Source organism: Antrostomus carolinensis, unplaced genomic scaffold (assembly GCF_000700745.2).
Source record: "Antrostomus carolinensis isolate BGI_N321 unplaced genomic scaffold, ASM70074v2 scaffold27574, whole genome shotgun sequence".
In the NCBI taxonomy this organism is placed as follows: domain Eukaryota; kingdom Metazoa; phylum Chordata; class Aves; order Caprimulgiformes; family Caprimulgidae; genus Antrostomus; species Antrostomus carolinensis.
In genome coordinates this window covers 25,009-45,576 of record NW_010313320.1, presented here as the reverse complement: position 1 = coordinate 45,576, position 20,568 = coordinate 25,009, and the positions used below count along the sequence as shown (strand labels likewise).

At 35.6% G+C, this 20,568-nt stretch overlaps 1 protein-coding gene across 1 annotated transcript in view; it reads right to left on the bottom strand.

The window, feature by feature from the left end:
- The window catches only part of PRKDC (protein kinase, DNA-activated, catalytic subunit), an 83,221-nt gene that overhangs the window by 37,856 nt on the left and 24,797 nt on the right, over positions 1-20,568 (bottom strand). The window contains exons 29-51 of the mRNA XM_010167334.2: positions 20,113-20,246; positions 19,317-19,571; positions 18,101-18,327; positions 17,006-17,214; positions 16,734-16,866; positions 15,519-15,677; positions 14,991-15,194; positions 13,026-13,211; positions 11,976-12,080; positions 10,847-11,014; positions 10,422-10,549; positions 9,134-9,341; positions 7,853-8,031; positions 6,593-6,761; positions 5,984-6,049; positions 5,493-5,565; positions 5,112-5,260; positions 3,931-4,068; positions 3,613-3,732; positions 2,525-2,668; positions 2,162-2,313; positions 1,418-1,549; positions 866-977 (exon numbers count right to left, since the gene is read on the bottom strand). Of these exons, the coding sequence (XP_010165636.2) occupies positions 866-977; positions 1,418-1,549; positions 2,162-2,313; positions 2,525-2,668; positions 3,613-3,732; positions 3,931-4,068; positions 5,112-5,260; positions 5,493-5,565; positions 5,984-6,049; positions 6,593-6,761; positions 7,853-8,031; positions 9,134-9,341; positions 10,422-10,549; positions 10,847-11,014; positions 11,976-12,080; positions 13,026-13,211; positions 14,991-15,194; positions 15,519-15,677; positions 16,734-16,866; positions 17,006-17,214; positions 18,101-18,327; positions 19,317-19,571; positions 20,113-20,246 (3,550 nt within the window). The remainder of the gene's footprint in view (positions 1-865; positions 978-1,417; positions 1,550-2,161; positions 2,314-2,524; positions 2,669-3,612; positions 3,733-3,930; positions 4,069-5,111; positions 5,261-5,492; positions 5,566-5,983; positions 6,050-6,592; positions 6,762-7,852; positions 8,032-9,133; positions 9,342-10,421; positions 10,550-10,846; positions 11,015-11,975; positions 12,081-13,025; positions 13,212-14,990; positions 15,195-15,518; positions 15,678-16,733; positions 16,867-17,005; positions 17,215-18,100; positions 18,328-19,316; positions 19,572-20,112; positions 20,247-20,568) is intronic.

The window sequence follows — 20,568 nt, the reverse complement described above, 5'->3', positions numbered from 1 at the left end:
AAGAAGTAAGAATAACCTACAAGGTCAGAATAATAATCCACCTAGGCAATATCTTGGTATTTTTGCCTCTAATAGCAGCTGCAGGATGATATTTAGGGGTAGCACATGGGCGTGGCTGCGTTTTCTCCTCCTTTTCTCTCATACAACCTAACACGCATCCATCTGATCCCATGGGGATCTGGATTCAATTGGGGAACGTAAGAGTGTACCTTGTTGGCTATTGTTTTTAGAATCTGTTCATGAATTTTTATTCTGTGCATGAATTTGCCTAATTTATCTTTGAACTAACTGTTGTGTAAAGAAGTACTTCTTGTACTTGCAATTTGTCTCAAACTCATTTCTGTGATCATCAAGCACTATCCCCTAGTTCTAGTACTGTAGGATTTGATGAGTAACAGTTTTGCATTCACTTAATCCACTACCTTGAAAATAACTGGATTCAAAATTAAATTCAATGCCTTTTAAAGTTACATCAAAACTTACAAAGTTATTAAACATCCTCAGATATAGATATTGAAAAGACAGCCCCAAACCTCACAACTTGCAATTTTTTTTTTTGTCTTAAAAAACCTCCAAACCTTTAAAAGTATCATGCCATTGTTGCTGGTTGGCAAAAGCTGAACAAAGACTCAGAAACAGACTATTCACTATCAGCTCCAAAACAGCAAGGCAAAAAATCTGCACTTAGTCTGCTCTCAAATTCTTTTCCTCTTGAATTAATAGTTTAAGTCTTTAACTCAATTTGTTGTACAAAGACTGATGAGTTTTAAATACATTCATTTTTGGAGCTGAATTGGGCAGTCATATAAAAAACGTACATAGAATTAAGTCAGGAACAGTGAAACACACAATACAGTTCACTTACATTTTCTCTCTCAGCAATGTATTGAAGGGCAAGTCCCAACACTTCTGCTGCGGCTGCATAAACTTCTTTGTACTTTAATAAGGCCATGTTGCTGGTCAAAGCCTGAAAATACCTAACACAAAAGGTAGACCTGCTGTAAGCCATTGCTCCAGCATCCAATTTTAAACTGAAACAAACTACTCACCTGAGCTACTCAGGGGAACAGTGACTGCTTTTAGAAGAGCTGAATACAGCACAATGTGGATTTCCACCTGCAGTGTCTCAAATCCCTACTTTGGCAATTCCTGACTCTGGGAATTCCCATGAAACTACAACCCTGGGGCCCACTGTAAAAAAGCTTACATTCTTCTAGATACTTTGCAGAATAAATGTGGTCTGCAGCTTGCAGCTAGAAAAGCATTACATCTGACAGACAATAGCAAAGGGATGATAGGATAAACAATTCTGACTATGGAGCAATCCAGTTCCCATAGTTCACGCTGACAAGTTAGACGTGCTTGCTTTTTCTTAAGCTTTTATCAAAATCATTCTCCAAAAAGCTGCGATTCTCACCTGACACGATCTATTTCACACTTTGGGTCAAAGGGAGGTAAATTGTTGGCCAGAACAATTCCCAGCAGCTGAATTCCCACCGAGTTGTCCTTTGTATCAGGGTCTCCATTAGAAAACTTTTCAAATATTAAACTGTTGGATAAAAACATAAAAGTAGTGATATACATGAAAAAACCCAAAATACATACAGCAGAAATCAGTCACTCTCTATGTATATGTAGATATATACACACATACAACCCCACCAAAACCAGCAGAAAGTATGTATATACGCATGTACACTCCCACCAAGATCAGTATAAAGCATATATTCAGAAAGAAGCAGGTATTTAGTTTCAATGAAGAAGTCTCTGCAAACAAAACAAAATCTAAAAAGAGACTAAGTCCACACAAATTCTCTGCAACAAGTTGAAAAGCACAGCAGATCACGGAAGTCTTAGTAAGAGTGTATGGATATTCAGTGACGACATCCAAAATTTCAAATAAAACCTAAGTCTTTGCAGAGATTACTCCTGCTTTTGTTGTTGCTATTGTAATCCTCTACATGTTTTCTTTGTCTCTCTCTCCTTGTTGTTTTGCAAATTAAGTTACAACCTTCGGAGAGTTCAGTTCTGAAGTTCTACTGTCAGCTCTATGGACAAAATGTTTACTATTGCAGCTGAATTTACCTTTTCATCTCCTTTGTTAATATTCACTTATATTCTTGAAATATTAATAAAAGAAAGCAATTGTCTAAATGCTTACCTGTAAGGTATGGAGAGACAGTTCTTCCAACACTCTATAACTGTCTTTATGATTTCCAGATTGTGTCTGAACACAGCTCTTTTTTGGTGAAAGGCATTCTTCATCAGGAATTCAAGCAATCTATTAGCTAAAATCTCATCCTTAATATTCCCCTACAATGAATAGGAGCAAAATAACAACAGCGATTCCAACATGAAGGCATATATTGTTTTATGAAAGCAAGCAAGTAAATAATCTATTTTTGAAGTTAGTATCTAAAAGAAACAGTGGACTGATGTAGAAAATAAGTGCGTAATAGCAAACTCCCTCATTCCTTACCAAATAGTGACAATAATAATAAAAATGAATTTCAAATTTCCTTACTTTAGGAGTGGTTACACTTGTCCAGGAAAGGATAGTAACTACTATTTCCACTACCATGTAATGAATCCCTTCACCTCCATTATTTCCAGAAACAACAAGCTGCAGCAATGGACCAAGCCACTGCTTTGCATAAGGTCGGAAAACCTATAGAAAACAGGAAAATCAGCAATCAAGTACAAATTATCCAACTATTCAATAACCTGTTATTCAATAATCATTACAGGTAAGACTGCTAAATCAAATTCTTATCACTTTGCTTAACGTCTGAAGCAACAACCAGAAAAAAATTAAAAGAGCTTAAAAATACGAAGTATCCATAACTACATTCCTTATTTCTGCTTAGAAACCTTTAACCAAGTATTCACATAAAGTTAATTATTTCGCTGGGGCCCACATAATCCAGCTCTCATGCAGAAAACCTGACCCTAAAGGATTGGAAAGAGTATGCCATTCATCTACCTTTCCAGTTCAGACACCTTTACTAAGAAAGTAGCTTTAAGTGGGTGTTAAAGCTTCTTGAACTAATTCTGAAAATCAGCCTTTTTGCATTTTGGATTTGGAATATTTCAGACTGAAACATCATACTTTAAAATCACTGTACGAAATAGGATGAGAATGCTTTACCTATGAATGAGAGTTAGAAAATGCTTCTTCTTAGGCAAAGACAAATTATGCTGTCTTTATATCTTTCTGCAACCAGAACATCATTTAACTCTAAGAGTTTCCATAAGGCTCATCTGTGACCATTAAAAAACATTATACTTGTTCTTTCAAAGAAGGCAAACATAATCAGCCATACCTCTTACCCAGTATCAATGAATCAATTACTTTCAGTTACTATAAGAAACATATTGCCAACACCCTCTACTTATAGAAGTGGAGTGTAGGAGAAAAAGTATTTCTATTATGTTCTAAATACTAGCACTATCTGGAATTTTGGGCTATAAATGCACCCTCTTTTATCACAGCAAACTACTCAATTTGATCAGTCTCAGCTGATTAAATATTTTACCCCACAAGTTACACAGTTGATATTATACTACAACCCATTATGTTAACAGAAAAAAATATGACAAAAATATACTCACATCCTCAGTATTAAGAATAAGTTTTGCTATGAAGAGGCGAATATTTAGTGGTACTGATGGGTTTCCTAATTTGCCATGGAGAAATTTCATCCAAAGAGGAAGATCTACTGGAACTGACCCCTGAAATTTAAAAGAGATGAGCAAAAATCAACTCACTTCCTGGACCTAACAGGCTTACCAAGCCAAAAAGCCACCATCTTGAGCCACACAGGTCTTATAATATAGGCATGAAAATTAATAAACAAAGGGATTCAATCATGACTCCCTTTTCTTGGTATAATGAGTGAAAAAAATGCCAACTTTTTGGTTAATACTGGCCTCCTCCAATTTGGGTGAGATCTGATTCCTCTGCATATGTTTAATCAGAGAAGTCATAGAAGCCATACATTCATGTTGGTTGAGTTCATCCATTTCCAGTTCCATTTCATCATTTAAAACCATGTATTCTGTGGCTTCCTGAAAAAAAGTGTTACTATGATTAATAATAAGAATTTTCCTTTAAATCATGATAATGTAATGAGTGATTCTCATCTGTGTTTACAGATTTGACTATACGCTCATTGTGCACAACAGGGAATACATCAAATGTGTGGTTCAAAGAGACACCTCTCAAATATATGTACCAGCTGAGCACATCTTTTACTTTCTGTGCCAACAGATGTCAAAGTCGCATTACTCTGACTTTACTACCTGCCATGATAAGTGTGGCAACTGCTTGAAGCAGGAAGAGTTAGCTGAACATCACAGAAATTATTTCATTTAATGGCTGAAAAAATGTGTTAACACCTTCCACAGACGGAAAGCACTATTTTTATGGACATGTTGTTTCACATAAAACACTTCCTTGCTCCAAAACATGGAAACAGTTTATTTTTACCAATGTTAACAGTTACTTTGACAGATACACTTGCTTTCTGTTTTGTAGTAAATATCTATCCTATTTGTATTACTGGTGATGAGACATCTCTTCACTGCAGAAGGAACACAACTTCAAGTCCTGGAAGATATTAAATGCTGCTCTTCCAAGAGCAACAGTTAAATACAAGGTGCCACAACAGAGATACAAAAATAAAGTGTTTGATCATTTATTCCATGCATTTGATACAACCAGTTTGGTCAAGTGCCTTTAAAACCAAAAGAAGAGGCAAATGAGGAAACCAGATGCTTAAGAGCAAAACACAACTGTCACAGGATACTCCTGAGTGCACACAAAGTCATAAGCCATCTTTTTACAACTCGGGCTGGACTTCACTCACATTACTCAACTTTAGAAACCCAAGGTAGGGCATTGCGTTTCTCCAGCTGTAGACAGTGGAAAGAGGGAAGAGACACAAGGCAGCTCAAGTCCCTTTCCTCATCTCCTGGAGGAGCGCATTCTCAGTCAAGTAGAACAAAATAGGAGACTAGAAATTTCTCTCTTTCTCAACCCCAATAAACATATGCGATTGCTAGAAAGCATAAAACTTTTCTTCCTCACAGCACATAAGTCACTAAATTACCTTTCTCCTGAAACGATTGCTGCTAGCTGTAACATCTTGGGAGCTATAAGAAAAACCTTGGACTCCAGTAGAAAAATCAAACTGACTCATTTCCTCACTCAAACTGCTATCCATCATGTAGGACGCAGAAGCTAAATACTTGGGTTCATCTAAATAGGAAAAAGAATAGACCATTAATCAAGGTAATTACAAGGAACAAGCCTTTACTAGCCACTAAAACTTAAGGGTGGGTGGGAATTGGTTGTTAATCGATTAAGTACATTGAATGCTTTTATTTGTTCCTGCTACTGTAGAAGCCGATTAGGAACACATTAATGAACAATGTAAGAAAAGTAAGAAAGCATTTTTGTTTTTCATAGTCACAAATGACTATGATCATACCCTGATCGCTACTGCCGGCATCCCTGGCCTCCTTTCTAATAGCAATGTACCGCTTCTTCCTTTCCAGAGGCATCTAAACAGCAAGAAATAAAGTTTGAAAAAATATATATATTTTTAAAAAATTTACAGTTTATTTGCAATCATTTATTACAGAACTGCCAAAACATTATAAAAATCATTTAACATAACTGGAAATACCATGTTGTAAATTACTATAATTGATGCTACGAGAACAACAGCTAAGGTGCTTAACTCTACAGTCGTTCATTACCAGAGTAAGTGTGCTAAAAGTATATTAAAGTTAAGTGCATGGCAGGTGTGTTCTAAGTTTCAAGTCTTGATTTCTCTCAGAAAAATGTGTTTTAAAACATTAGAGGAATACTCCATTTTTTATTCACTACAGAATCCTCTTTCTCTGTATGTAAAAATTCACCTGGTCTACAGTGACTACACTGTTAAAGCCATACTCAAAGCTCAGAAATTCCACTCACCTCAATTTCTATAGGAAATGTATACTGACGCTTCAGGTCTATCAGATTTTCAAAAATCAGCAAGTTCTGCAAACCAAAGCATGTTTGGAAATGTTAAAATTAGAATGCTGCACACAGTAACAATTGCTCTGAACGTATTTTATTTTTTCTTAAAAAGCAACAGATCAACATACAATATAGAAAATGTGGCATACTTTCTCTTCTGGATCAATACTTTTAAGAAAATTTTGCTATTCAGCTACTCATTCTTGAGTAGACAATGTGCTCTGTAAAGAGAGTATTTCTTATTCAAGCATATTCCAAGCACTGGAGAACTTTAACAATAGTGGTTTTTTTTTCTCTCATATTTTAGAAAATTGATTGAGTGGAAGGAAAACTGGGTAAATGTATCACTAATTCATTCCTAAACAGATGGTAAAATCTTAATCAGTAATTCAAATTGCACAAAGGATGCAAGAAAGTCAGCTACGACTCCTGTTGCCTCACTAGGTAGTTTGTTAATATAAGTGCACGTCATTCGGGTTCGATGCTTTGATTTACTGCAATCAGGTAAAATCACTTTGGGTCTCATGCTCTGGAAGCTTTCTAACAGCAATAACAGCTTCTCACCTTTTCTGATTTTTCTGTAAAAAGAAAGCCTTGATAAAATTTAATTTCAGTGAAGACACAACTGATAACAGCAATAGCACAATTATATGCTGCACAGTGATACTGTCTCCTCTTCTCCAACAGCTGACTCTCTCCTGCCATGTTTTCTGTAAACGCATCATAGCATGACCTTAAAATACAAACAGGCAAGAAAAGATCATCAGAATTCTTTTTTTAAGAAGCAGAGGAAAGGCCCCAGTCAGAGAATTTACACAGCAGTCCTTAATGTCAGGAATACAATGGTAGGCCATTTTTGGATAAGACTGAGATATGTTGCAACACATGCATAAATATCTCTCATGGTCATTTCCCAAGAAATTGGGAAGAAATTTGCAGGCTTGTGAAGCTATGCTATAGATTACCCAGAGAAAGGCAGTTTAGATGCAATTTATATATGTCTTTTGCCCACAGTCATTTATAGATCTTCTGCGAATCATAGCCAAGAAATTCTCTAAAGTCCTCATAGGACATAGTATTGTAAAATAAAATTAAAACAGAACAAAAAGAACAGCAATTCAGACATATTATTTTTTTCAGAATACTAAACAAACTAAATAACATTGATTACCATATATATTCAGTATTAACCTTTTGTGCCCCTCTGCAGTGGTGATTAAATCAAATTCCACCTACTGGGTGTGCTGCTACACTAGGAAATGTAAATGAAAATCCATCCCATCTTCTCATCAGTCATATAAAGACCCATTTTACAACACAGAACAATACTTTACATAGAAGTGTAAGTATACTGAAACTGAAATTGTGAAAACACAAATTAAGGGACAAGAATCATACCGAAAGGCAAAAACAAAAGCGTAAGCTTAACAAATAGAAAAAAATGGTAAAGACAGAAGGCAAAAGCTATCCTGACATAGGCCTGTAGTCTACACTAGAGATCATTCTATCAATCCAAATTCAATATTGTGTATTACATTTAAAATCAAAAGCTAAATCACAGATTACATTTTCCCTTGAACAAATCAATCTTCTGCTTTATATGGCATACTTAAGTACGGTAGAAGCCCCATCTCTGGAAACATTCAAAGTCAGGTTGGATGGGACTCTGAGCAACCTGATCTAGTTGAAGGTGTCCCTGCTCACTGCAGGGGGGTTGGAATAGATGACCTTTAAAGGTCATAAACCATTCTATGATTCTAGAAAGTGTATCTGCCTAAAACCTAATTAGAAATTATAAAGAAATTTAAAAAAAAATAGTCTTACTTTATTAGTGTCTTGGTAAGTTCATTTCCTTCTACACTTACGGAGCCACAGTAAGCTTGGTTAATTTTAGAGTCTTTGGAGTAAACATCCTCTTTTGAAAGTCGCACATACATCACTTCTAGCAGCTTGTAATACCCCATTTTCTTGGTGACTTGTGTATCAAAAGTATATTCATTGGACTGGAAAAAAATAAGCAAAACCTCAGAAAGATTTCCTGGATCCTGCCCTTCCTAAATAGTTACTCTAGTTTCTACTAACCAGCCTTCAGCTTACTTTTACCTTCTAAAACAGAGAAAAGAGCTGATGGTAAAAGACTGACAGATTCTGAGTTCCTGTGTAATACAGTTTTTAAAACTATATTGACTTGTTCTTTATCAGGTGAGCTGTCTTAACTACAATTGGCCTAAATCATTATAGTGATATTGGAGTAAAATAAGCAGAATACCAAGTAATGGTTCAGACTCATGACACCTATAAGCAAAACATACATACCAGTCACCATACTGCATATTATTCATGAGTTTCTTTATACATCTGACTTTGCTGTCAATGTTTACAACAGAAACATGGTGAGGGTGACTATACATAAGACTTGGTTTTCATATTTTACTAAATTTGAATCATTTCAGCATCTTGTTTGTCCTGCTGCCTTTAAACAGCTGCATCAGCAAAACCATAGGAGTGAAGAACTATGGCAAGAGCAGAGACCTTCACCAGCAACAAAATCATTGCCTGTAACTACACTCTAAATTGGAGTAGAGGCTGTAAATAGAGAAAGGAAGACCTGTGCTCCTAATCCCTTGCTGAAGGATCTTTACAATGATTAGAAGCTGTGTTTCTTTCTCTAGAAGGCAGCTAATTAAAGAGTTTTCATTACAGAGGTTGAATACCTCTCTCTTACAATGCAGTAACAGGTTACAATTTTATACAATTTTATTTCAAAGTTAGAATGAGATTTTGCTTTTGACAGAATTTCACACCCCTGTCGATACACATACATTACATTTCAACTTCAGTTTTTATACACAGTAGATATGCAAACATACATTAACTTCAAAACAATAATGTGTTGCAGAATAAATAAAAGTTTCTCACTAATAACCAAACTATGTAATTGGCACAAAATTCTGCTTCAAGATACAGAAAATTTGGACAGCAAATGGTTACAATTAGTGTCTCATTCAAAGTTAAGCAAAATGTACATACCAACACCAGCATTTTATTATATCTTCTCCAATCCTAAAAAACCAAAATAAATAAAAAATAAAAAAAAATTAATACCTTTGTAAATCTGGAACTAAGTGCATCCATAGCCTGTACTATAATCTTGCCAAAGAATTCTCTCAGTGCATCCAAGTTGCAGTGCCACAAGAGAGTGAGGAGGGAGCGATCCAGAAAAGCTTGACGGGTTGTGTTTGAAAGAAGGTCTTCACTCTGGAACATTTTGTGAACAGTGTCCAACAGTATCACTTGTTTTTCAGTGGTGCTCCTAAACAAGATGGAAATATCAAGATAACAACTCTTTTACCAGACTCCATTTATGTTTCAAAACCCCCTGATATTTAAATTTTTTTTTGTCTGTGTTCATACCCTCCTGGATTATCATCCTACAAGACACGCAAGATCAGGTTGAATCACCACTTATTGGTGATTCCAAATTGGTGATTCCAAATTGGTGATTCCAAATTGGTGATCACCACTTATTTGGTGAGCTCTCCAAAGAAAATCTCAGTTTCTTACTCTGCAAAAGATGGTGAACTTGTTTGTATATCTTTGTTAGTTTAATCCAAAAGCAATTATTAACTTTCTCAGCCCATTTTCACTGAACAAACTAAAAAAAAAAAAAAAAATTGTCTGGTACATGTGAAGGATGGGTGCAAACACAGAAAAAGGGAGATTTCATAGTTATCAGGTCCTTCTGTGGCCTGTCAAATGTTCCACTACTACATGAACTGTTCTGAATAATTTTATAAAAGCTAAAACTTCAGAAATGGGATCTGGGCATAAGAAAAATGACTTTGTCCAGGAAACTATATGGTCCAAAATAGTCACTACTTAATAGCCCATCATAAATTGGAATGTTTGGTTCGAAAGAGACTGAAGACCTCTTCTGTGGTCACAGTATGTTTGTGTCTACAATTTACCACTCCAGAAACATTAAATTAAATAAACGTGCTGCTATGTTTTGAAAGGGGTTGAACAAAGTAATTCAGTGTCAGTTTAAGTGTTTTCAACTGCAGTAATCATGTGGTTATACAGGGAGAGAAAATACAGGTATCACACACAATTACTGTCTTCAACTGAACTGTGTCAGAACATGCTCATTTACAGAAAGCTTTACAAAATTTGCCTAGGCTTTGGAAGTGTTATCTGGAAGTTGGTGCCACTTGTTCACACTTCAAAAATATTTTTGGAAGTGAAGACAAGAGCAAAATCTGAATTAAAACTATTACATAAAACTTTACAGTGTAAATAATCATTATTACAAGGACAACATAATAGAGGAAGCGCATCTGCTTCAGCAAAAATTCGACATGAACAAGAGCAAAATCCAACAGACCAAACTCACCTTCTGGAAATTCTTTTGAAGCTGGCTTGAAATAAATCTTCCATGAAATGTCTGTGGTCCCTACAGAGGACTTCTGTCATTAACTGCAACAACATTGGACTCTGAGACAATTCTAATGCATCTAAAAACTGAAAGAAGTAAAACATAAAATAAGGAGTCACAATGGATCAAATAAATTCCATCTAATTGTGTAATTATTTTTCAATACTGATCAGAAGCAGATGCTCAGAATAATATATGTATATAATATGTGTAATTTAACGTGTATCTCGAAATTAAACTTCTGGATAAAGAGATAACTCAGAAACAAAAACTCATGTCCTTAGAGGAGCTGAAGGTATCTCTGTAATTCCAGACTGTGTGAAACATTGTTTCTAGACATAGTCCACTTAGGCTTCTAATTACACATTCATAAAAATACTGACCTTTTTAGTGCAGTCTACATAGTTATTGTGCTTCAAGGTTCCTTTAGGAAACTCATCCGACCTCATAGGAAAACTGAAAGCTACAAGTTGATCAAGAGCATTCTTAAGGTCATAAAGTTTTTCTCCAGTCAAATTAGTGAAGAATGGCAGAATTATCACTGCTTGGCCCTGAAGAAGAGAAATACAGTTTCACACTAAAAAAAAACAAATATTCTCTAACTATGAAGCAAGTTGATTAGAACCACAAAATAAGCAGCAGTGTCTGTGCTTATTGATTCACTGCCTCAGTGTACTGACAAAGGTGTGTTATGTAGCTGTTCATCTTCCAGGTGCTAGTTCAGAAAACAAGCTTTGGTCACTGCTGATTAGGATTTAAAAGCTAATTAACATCTCATGGCTGACACGGCTATGAATAAGATCTCACCGTCCTTTTAAGCAAGCAGCCAGTATCACATAAGTGACTGATTTAACACACCACCTGGCAGCTAAAGCAAGATCCCAGACTATTCTGAGTGCACAGCAAAGTACAAAACTCTATCTAGCTAAAGGTAGACTGAGAGAGCAGTAAGTATGCAAAGATGCTTCATAAGTAGAAAATTTTTAATCTTCTAGTCCAAACGTTACACTCCAGGATCGTCCACTTTCAGTATGCAGTACTTTATCTCCCTCTCCTGACCAAGTAACATATAGCAGTTAACCCATTACTACTGGTCTCACACTTGCAGACATAGACATAGATTAAAATCATGGTAGATGTTTGTAATTTGACATGTAGGAAAAGCTAGTCCTTGCTAAAAGCCTGACTAGCCATCACTTCTCTGAACACTTTAGAGTTCTAAAATATTTGCAACTGACAGTAAGTTTTTCCCTAAAAATTACATGCCTTTCAGGAGGGAAAAAAAAAAAAAAGGAGCACCTAAACCCAGTATCTGTGATATTGCCTTCTGTCTGAAGAACAAAAATGACAATTTACAATTTTCAGGAAGCTGAATAGGAGAATAAAAAATGGAAGTGATGTCCATGTTACTGTGCAAACTAAGGTGAAATTTAAGCCAAATAACAGGGAATTTAATAAATGACTAATTCTAATCTGGAGAGGCCATCAAAGCCACTGAAGTAAGCAATTTACCTTAAGATTTAATCCTAAATTCTCATCAGTAAGTAGACTGGTATAGGTATTAAAAACAGCTGTAAATGCTTCATGATTAGTGTTGAAAGAAACTGAAGAGTCTATCTGGAAAGACAGAAGAAACAAAAAAATTAGTTTGTTTGGTTTTTTTAACTAGTCAAAGAGATCATTATATTAATCAACAATAAAAAACCCACAAGCTATAGAAATGTTTCTTTCCAAAAATACACTGAATTAACAGAAAGCACGAACAGAGTGATTTTGATTTTAAAACTACTATCAAAAGGAACTCTAAAAGCTGCTACACAGTACAAACAAAATCATAATGTTGGAAATTTTCCAGTTCAAAAAAAATATTAAGCTTCCTCTCAAAGCCAGATTTCCTACTGGTCACTTCAGTGCCAGCTAATACAGCAATACAGCTCGCATTCTGTGTTCTAACACATACCTTTAAAACAATTCAAGTTTAAAATAATTAATTATAAAAAAGAAAAAAAAATCTCAATCCATGATCTTCGTGCATATTTGTGTACAACTACTTTTACAAGTTTTGAAAAAACTTCAATAGGATAAGTAGATAAATTGTGTTTTAAAAATAGAAAAAGAAAAAAAGACCAAAACCTCAATGTAACAAAAATTAAAGGTCTTTAAAATAAAGATCTTTCTGCAGTATGTTGATATGGGTAGAACTCCATTGCGACTTTCTGGATGTCAACATGACAAAGAATGTTATCAGAGGCTGCTCAGTTTCAAAGTTTGCTCTCTGCATTTGTACCAACTTTCTAGAAGGAAGGGGCACCTAAAACATGAGAGTAGTTAAAAAAAAAAAAAGAGGGGGGAGTGAGAAGAGCAAAAACCTAGTAATTTCCGCCTGTCCAAATATTTTTTGTACTTTGCAAATAAAAAAATATCAGATTCTGATATTCTCCAACTTTTTTTCCTTTTTTTTTCCAAACATAAAACATTAGAATGAAATAGCACTTCTTTAAAACAAGATACAATTCCTACAGAATTAGGAAAGTTACCTGGATTTTATAAAGCAATGCATACCTGCAGAACTTTCGCCAGCAGGGTCAAAACTGCCACTTTGCTCTCAGGAGCTGAACCTTTGGCCCACCAGCTGTCAAGCTTCTTCCAGTTTCTTAGCACAGCTGTGACCAGTTTCACTCCTTGCTGCTTGCGTACAGTACGCTCCCTAAAACTCTGATCTAACATGCCATTCAAAATGCTACCAACCTGGAAGGAAAAGCAGCAAGTAGTTTCTTGCATCTCAAATGAAAGGATGATAGAATCTCTTCACTGGTATAGGCAATCATAAAAAAAGCATTAAAGAGCAATGCCAGATTTAAATCCCAAAAGGATACAGGAGAAGTCTCTCTGCAGGAAATTAAAAGCACACACTTTTCCAAAAAGATACTTCTATCCAGTTTTTTCCTGTTTCACTCAGAGTACAATGCAACAGTTCCTTCATTTTGTGTGAATATGGAGAAATAAATGATAATCCAGAATAACTCTAAAGATCAAGACTTTAAAATTTTAGTTATAGTGTAAAGAAATGGGAAAAACAGCACATATGCTAACTTATTAGCTTATATTTTGAAAAGAAAAATAAACCATGGCATACCAGATACGAACTAAGTATGCTTCAATCTCTTTTCTTCAACAACTAATGGTCACTGACTTCTAAACTTGAATTCTGCATTCTCCTAATAGTTGGCAACCACCTAATAAATAGGATTAATCTTACCAACCTTGTGATTTCACTGATTGGGATGGGTTCAGTAAAATAAACCTTATTTTTTCTTCCTATACATCACAAATGCTTAAAGCTAAAAAAGAGGTATCTTATCAAATGTAATCCATAATATATATTTTTAAAAGTCAGGCAAAGAACATCAGAGAGCAGAAAACAAAAAAGTGTTTGTTTGACCCAATTTGGCTATTTACTTAAATTAATGAAGTGAAGATTTTTAACACTATTGCCACATGTAGCCAGTGTAAATTAGTTGCCTATCACTTATCAGAGACACTTTTAAAAGTAAATCTATTGTGGCATGCTCTGCACAGGAAACACTAGAAAGTCATCACAAGAACTAGTCTTTTAAAACATATGAACATCCTTCTACAGTCACATTAAACAATTTCTAGTATCATAAAAAATTATGCTCCCAGTGTTTTAAAATGTTATTTGGAAGTAATATCTTTAAGTATAACATCTCGGATTTACAAAAATCCAATTATTTTTAGAAGAATAGTCTACTTTCCTAAGCATCTTTTTAAGCAAAAGGGAAAGTGGACTTTTGATCTTTCTTTTTGATGCTTCTGTTTATCAGAAGCACTGGAAGAAGGCTTCTCAATTATGATACATTTCCTTCACGGACCTGAACGTGAGCTCTACATCAGTAAGTAGTGTGGACCAACAGGAGAAAATATGTTGAGCAAAGCAAGTGGTGCTGACACTGAGTATGTGACAACTACCCTGTATTTATTTCAGGTCATGGGAGGTTGTGCATGTGTATGTCTCTCCTTTTAATACTTCGATCTAGCTCTACTCTAGTCCTGTGGACTAAATGCCCATTAATGGTTAGAATTTATTTTCCAGTTTAGTTTTATCCAAAACAAATCCAGTCCATGTGCTCTGGGACCACTCTGCAATGAAAATCAAAGCACAGTAAATGGGAATAATCAGACTTGCTTAGAAAGGACATTCTTGATCTGAAATACTATGCAAAAAAAATCCTGAAATGCATAGATTTCAGGATAGGTAACAGGCAAGTACTTCCCACTCAGTTTGATATGAGACAGACAGCCCAAGTTATGTCAGGTTGCCAGAGATCATAAAGGTAGTGCCAGTAGGCCATGACAAAAAAACCCAAACCGACCTATCAATGCAATGCTGTCTGAAGTGCAATCAAATGCACTTTTCCCCCTACTACACACTCTGTTACATCCACCTATAGTATTACTTCTAACATTCCTATTTGACTTTGTCCTTTTAAAGTAGAAGTCTATTACCATTTGGGGATTGCTGACAGATGATTCCATCAGCTGGACTATGATCACATCCACATTTTTCAGCAGCTGTAGATTGATGGTTTCTGAGAACAGGCTGTAGAAATACTGTCCATGAGAGAAATTGATCAGGTTCTTCTGGGATGTTCCTGATAGTGGCACAGATAACACTACTGTGTTCAACAGCAGACTTACTAGCTCCTCACACTGTGAAAATTAAGGCATAAAACCAGAGTTATCCCAAGTACATTAAATGTCATCTATTTCTTAGAAAAGTACATGAGTTTTTTAAAGCTCCAGTCCCAAACTGTTTTAAGTTACCAGAAAGCACAAAAATAAAGCATGAACAGAATATTGAAATGCTTGTTATCTAAAATTGTCACTCAGTTAAGCCAGAGAATCCTTACAGCTCCTCTGTAGGAGTACAAATAAAACATTAGCCTCTTCTACTCAAAATTAATAGTCAAGAAGACTATTAATGATGAGTATTAAATGATGATTGAGTACTAAAACTGGAGAACTGTATCCTACCTGGTCATCAATAGCAAAGGCTAGCTGCAGGAGTCTATCAGCTAAACGCTTACTGCTGATGTCCAACGATGGAAGAGACAGCCTTTCACCCCCAGGCGCAATGCCTTTATAAACAGCTGAAAGAAGCTTAGAGCCAACAGAGAAATGAGGCCCTTCATCCTATGGAAATAAAGAAACATACATGACAATTAATGTAAGCTGAAAAAGTAACATAAAGGCCTTCCAATCCATCTGTATAGCTAATGAAAACACTTGAACTACAGGTCATTTTCTTACCAAGCAATGCAAATGTACCATGACAAGACACCTTTCTAACTGAGGAACAAGATTTTTAACAAGACAACCCTGTTGTGTAAAAAGTTCAGAACAAACTAATAGTAATCTGAAAATCTTCAAAAGATTCTGATCCTTCCCCAGATCTTTTTCAAGTTAACACCATTACTACAGAAATAAAATGAACAGCTTAGTCAAAATGGGTGGGTCACAAAAGGTAAACCATGCAGCTCCTTGAATATCACCATCCTACAATCACAGCTCTAGTTTTTGTTTAGACACAGAGGATGGATGGCAAACACTGCACAGAAATTAAGTATTTTTTTTACTCGTTAAATATAGCCTTGCTCACCAGTAGACAAAGTCTCTCAGTCCTTTTGGCTATTGCATAGTCTGTTTTCCTTCAATTACCCGAAGTAAAATAGAGATTTACTACAATCAGAAACTGAGTAGAAAGAATTCAACTAATATAGCCTAGATCCCCACCCCCCAACTATGCTCTGTTCTGTCTTCCTGCAACTCAGACCCACTATATTGCTTCTGATCAGCCGGAAGGCATTCCTTTTATAATGTGCTCTGTTTAAAAATCGTTGAAAAATGCCTCCTTTATAGGATAGTAAATCCCAATTTTTTGAGCTTTCAGTCTTGTGAAGCTCACTAATACAAATTTTTAGGTAGATTCTGGTTGCCTCCAGGCCTTAGAAATTGCAGAGACAGACATAATTATGCAGATCATTCAAACCTCAGTATTGTGCTACTCAGATTTGTAGAGGAAACATAAAACATTTATTTCTGATTCCATTAAACACCAGATCTTCACTGTTGATCTAATTTTATACAACTTCATCTGATCTGTTCTCTGTTTTCATACTAGTCTTTTACACAAGAAAAGCTCTTCACTGTATAAAAATATTCACCATTATTTTCTACATAAACAATTACCTGATCATGAAGAACTGAATGAAGCAGGCCAGATTTCTGGAGTTGCTTGCAGGCAGAAAGGACAGCACTAAACCTAACTTGATCAAAACGTGCATCTGAATTAAACAGATCAACAGAACAAAGGTCCTCAAGGCTAATGAGAAAAGAGAAGCAATAACATTACATTGGTGGGGAGCTCTATGTGCAACCATACACAACATTATTTACTTTCATTTTTTCATGGTGAATGGCATTTTTTCTGGATTCATGCTTACTGGAAAACCCCTACTTACCTCTGCAGTGTTATTTTTTTTTTAATGTAGAGTTTCAAAGATTCCTTATAGGGAGATTTCATTAAAGCTTTCATGAGTTTTACTGAGATATCTGGGAGATTTTTCATGACTTGCACATCAGCTGTGTTAAAGCCTACGTGTGATGGATCACACACTGTCATCACCAGAAGCTCTATAAGTTTTGCATTAAGCAGTTCCTTCTCAAGTAGCTAGAAAGCATAAAACATTAAATAAAAGCTTTATTTAAAATTTAATTTAGAGTTCCATATTTTATTTTTCATAATTTATCATTAGTCTTTTTATCTGAAATGAAACCAAACATGGAATAATAAATATTCTCAATAAGTGTCCTCTTTCTCTGTGAAATGTCTCACTTTCAATCAAACATGCTACTACACAGAAATTAAGTATCTATAAAAATATACATAGGATATATGCTATCTCATCAAACTGCACATAAGATCTCTTAAGTCCATATAGGCCTGTTTCAGTCTTAATTAGACACCCATAATCACCTTGAAATCCAGATGCACACCTCTGTGCACACTATTAGAAATTTAGAGAAAACAAGAGACAGTCACAGTCTCAGAACTAAACTTGGCAGTGTGTCATAAGTATATATTTTATATAGTTAAATACAGTTTATATTACATCAAATGGAGAGACCTGAATATCTATACTGAATTCAATAAAGAATTGCCACAATCTGACTTTCTGCCTTTCAAGTAGCTGTTGCCTCCACACATTTAAGGCCATCAGGAGTCATACAGGAAATATTCATTGCAAGTACTCCATACAGAGCAGCAATCTCACAGTCAACATATAGGAATCTCATAGTCAATATACAACTGGAATATCCAGGAAATATTAATTCCTCTAATCAAAACTACATCCCTCACTAAAATTCAACTGTGCAATATAATTCTTTCCACTTACATGCAAAGACTGTAACAGTTTGCAATGCTCAGTCATGCTTTCAATTAAAGCACCACTAACGATGATGTTCTCCAGTGAACTAAGCTCACAATGAAAACACAAATCTTTACCTACATATAAAATTTGTATCTTTTATCCACTAGAGATTTCAGTGCCTACCTTCCAAAAATCCTGCTGGCACGTCTCCAGGATCATAGTGACAAACTCCAAGATCCGGACTATAATAGTACACTTGCTGTAATTATACATGTCTCTCTCCTGTGGACTGAACATGCTGCCTTTTGAACTGCCTTCAAAGCACTGCTCTGCTGCGTGGATATCATGCAATGCAATAGTTTCAAGGAAGAACTGCACAGCTTCCAAGAATGATGATCTTTCATTTACACCTAAGAAGAATCATACTAAGCTGAAATAATACAGCAATTTTTAAATGTATTATTTTGTGTTTGGAAGAAAACAGTTGAACTGAGATAACAAACAGAAAGCCACCACATCAGTGTCTTCTGGAAGTCCTGTGCCAGCTCCAAATACTAACATTCTGGGCAGTGAAGAGTAGCTTTCTACTTACTGATCATTACAAGCACTTATTAATGATTATGATTTAGGCACGTGTAATAAAAAGGATAAAAAATACAAATCCTTAGTTTTGAATAATCTAGCCCTATGCTAACTGCATCCAACAATTATCTCACAGTATCGTTTTAAATCAAGATAAGAGATGACACAGACTATCTGGAACTTGTACAAGACGTCATATAGGAAGTAACTATGCAACTGTACCATCAGCGATAGAAAACATTATGTTCAGACCTACACGAATAATTAAATGAAAAAAATTTTGAGAGACCCAATGGCTACAACAAGGTATTACTATGCACCTGATCAAAATTCAAATACAGCTGAAGCATCAGGAACTAAAGAAAGGTAACATGTACAGGGCTTGAAGTGAAAAGGGGACTTTCTTTCATTGCCTTCTGATAGTGCCCTCCAGACATTAATAAAGAGCAGGTAGATAGCTTTGGAAGGATTTAAAACAAAACAAACCCTATTGCTCTCCTCAACAGAGGGAAATTAGCTGTACAGAGTAATTTTTGAAGATAAGAGAGTAGAAGAAGCTTCTGGCGAGCAGATGACTGAGAAACAGAAATGAAAATGTGTATTTCTAAGGACTAAAAGGAAGCAGTTTTAGATACGCTATTAACAAAGTATTTCTTCACCCAGTACAACAACTGCCATTGAAATCTTTGGGAGAGTTTGTCAAATTCATCAATTCTACACTTAAGCAAAAAACTTGAAGTCCAAGTTAGGAACTCATCTTGGATGAGCTTTGTGTTAACAGACATGAATAAACCTAATGCAACAGTTAATTACTCACTCAGTATTTCATGAGGTTTGATCATCCGCAGCTCAAAGAAAGTATTGTAGCAGTCCAGCGCTGCTAAGAACATATCCATCCACCGCATGACAGTCTGTAAACTGAAGGGCTCCTGCATACCACGAAGAGTTGGCTGAGAAAGGATCCCAGATGGACTTTTGGCATTGCTGCCACCTCCTTCAAATTTCTTAATGAGGAAAGAAACATCTCGTTTTTTTAGAACATCAGCCAGCCAAGAAGATGGAGACTTGTTTCCTGGTAGAAATAAAAACAGAAATATAAGTTCTCTAGGAAAAACACATTTCAAACTAGCAAGGAATTAGAGGCAAATGGACTGACATGTCCAAACTTTATGTTTTAAACTGGATCTTATAACACCGGATCTTGTAGCACAGAAGATACTGGTTCTGGTCTAGCCTTGGTCATACTACTTAAATTACCCACAAGGAAGAGGACAATTTGTAGGACACTCCCGCTAGTTCACAGTCAGGAAATACTGCCTTCAGAGCTGGATACAACAGTATTTCTGGGCCTGGAAGTTCTCCTTCCTGGCCGGAAGGAAGTTTGCAATAAAACCCTCTTCTATGCCCACAAACATCCCCCAAACCCTGAGGTTCTCACAGTATTTGATTTCCAACATGAGCAACTACTCAGTTTCTATTTAACAGCACTCAGTGAACAGACATTTACTTAAAAAATAATTATTCTTGTAATTAACACTTTGCATAAAAAACATAGAGGGAAGGCATGCACAGTATTTAGAAAGCAGAAATTAATGCATTGTGACTTAAAATACCTGGTAATAAAGGAACAAATTCATAGAAGAGCTCCATGGCTTTATGTCGGCACTCTGTCTGAGGTCGTCCACACTGCACCAAGAGCCACATGACAATGTCCAGAAGACACACTGACTTAGTAGCTGGAAATCCTCTGCACAAAAATATTAAGGATTAACATTCCTCATGACATTTACCAAGAAGCCATAGTCTTCCAGTCAAAAAAAAAAAAAATAAAATAAAATAAAAAAAAAGTTCCATGAGTATTATAAATCTACCTAACCACAACCCATCTGCACTACAAGGAAGAGCTCTTCTACAAGCACAGCTTGCATTGCTTTCCCTTCTCCCCACTCTACTTTGGATACCCAGAGCATAGTCTTTGTAGCAACAATTTAAAAAGCAGAATCAGGTCTCTTCCCTTCTGTTTGTAACACTTAGAGACAAAAATGGAGATTAAAGCTTAAATAAGCCAC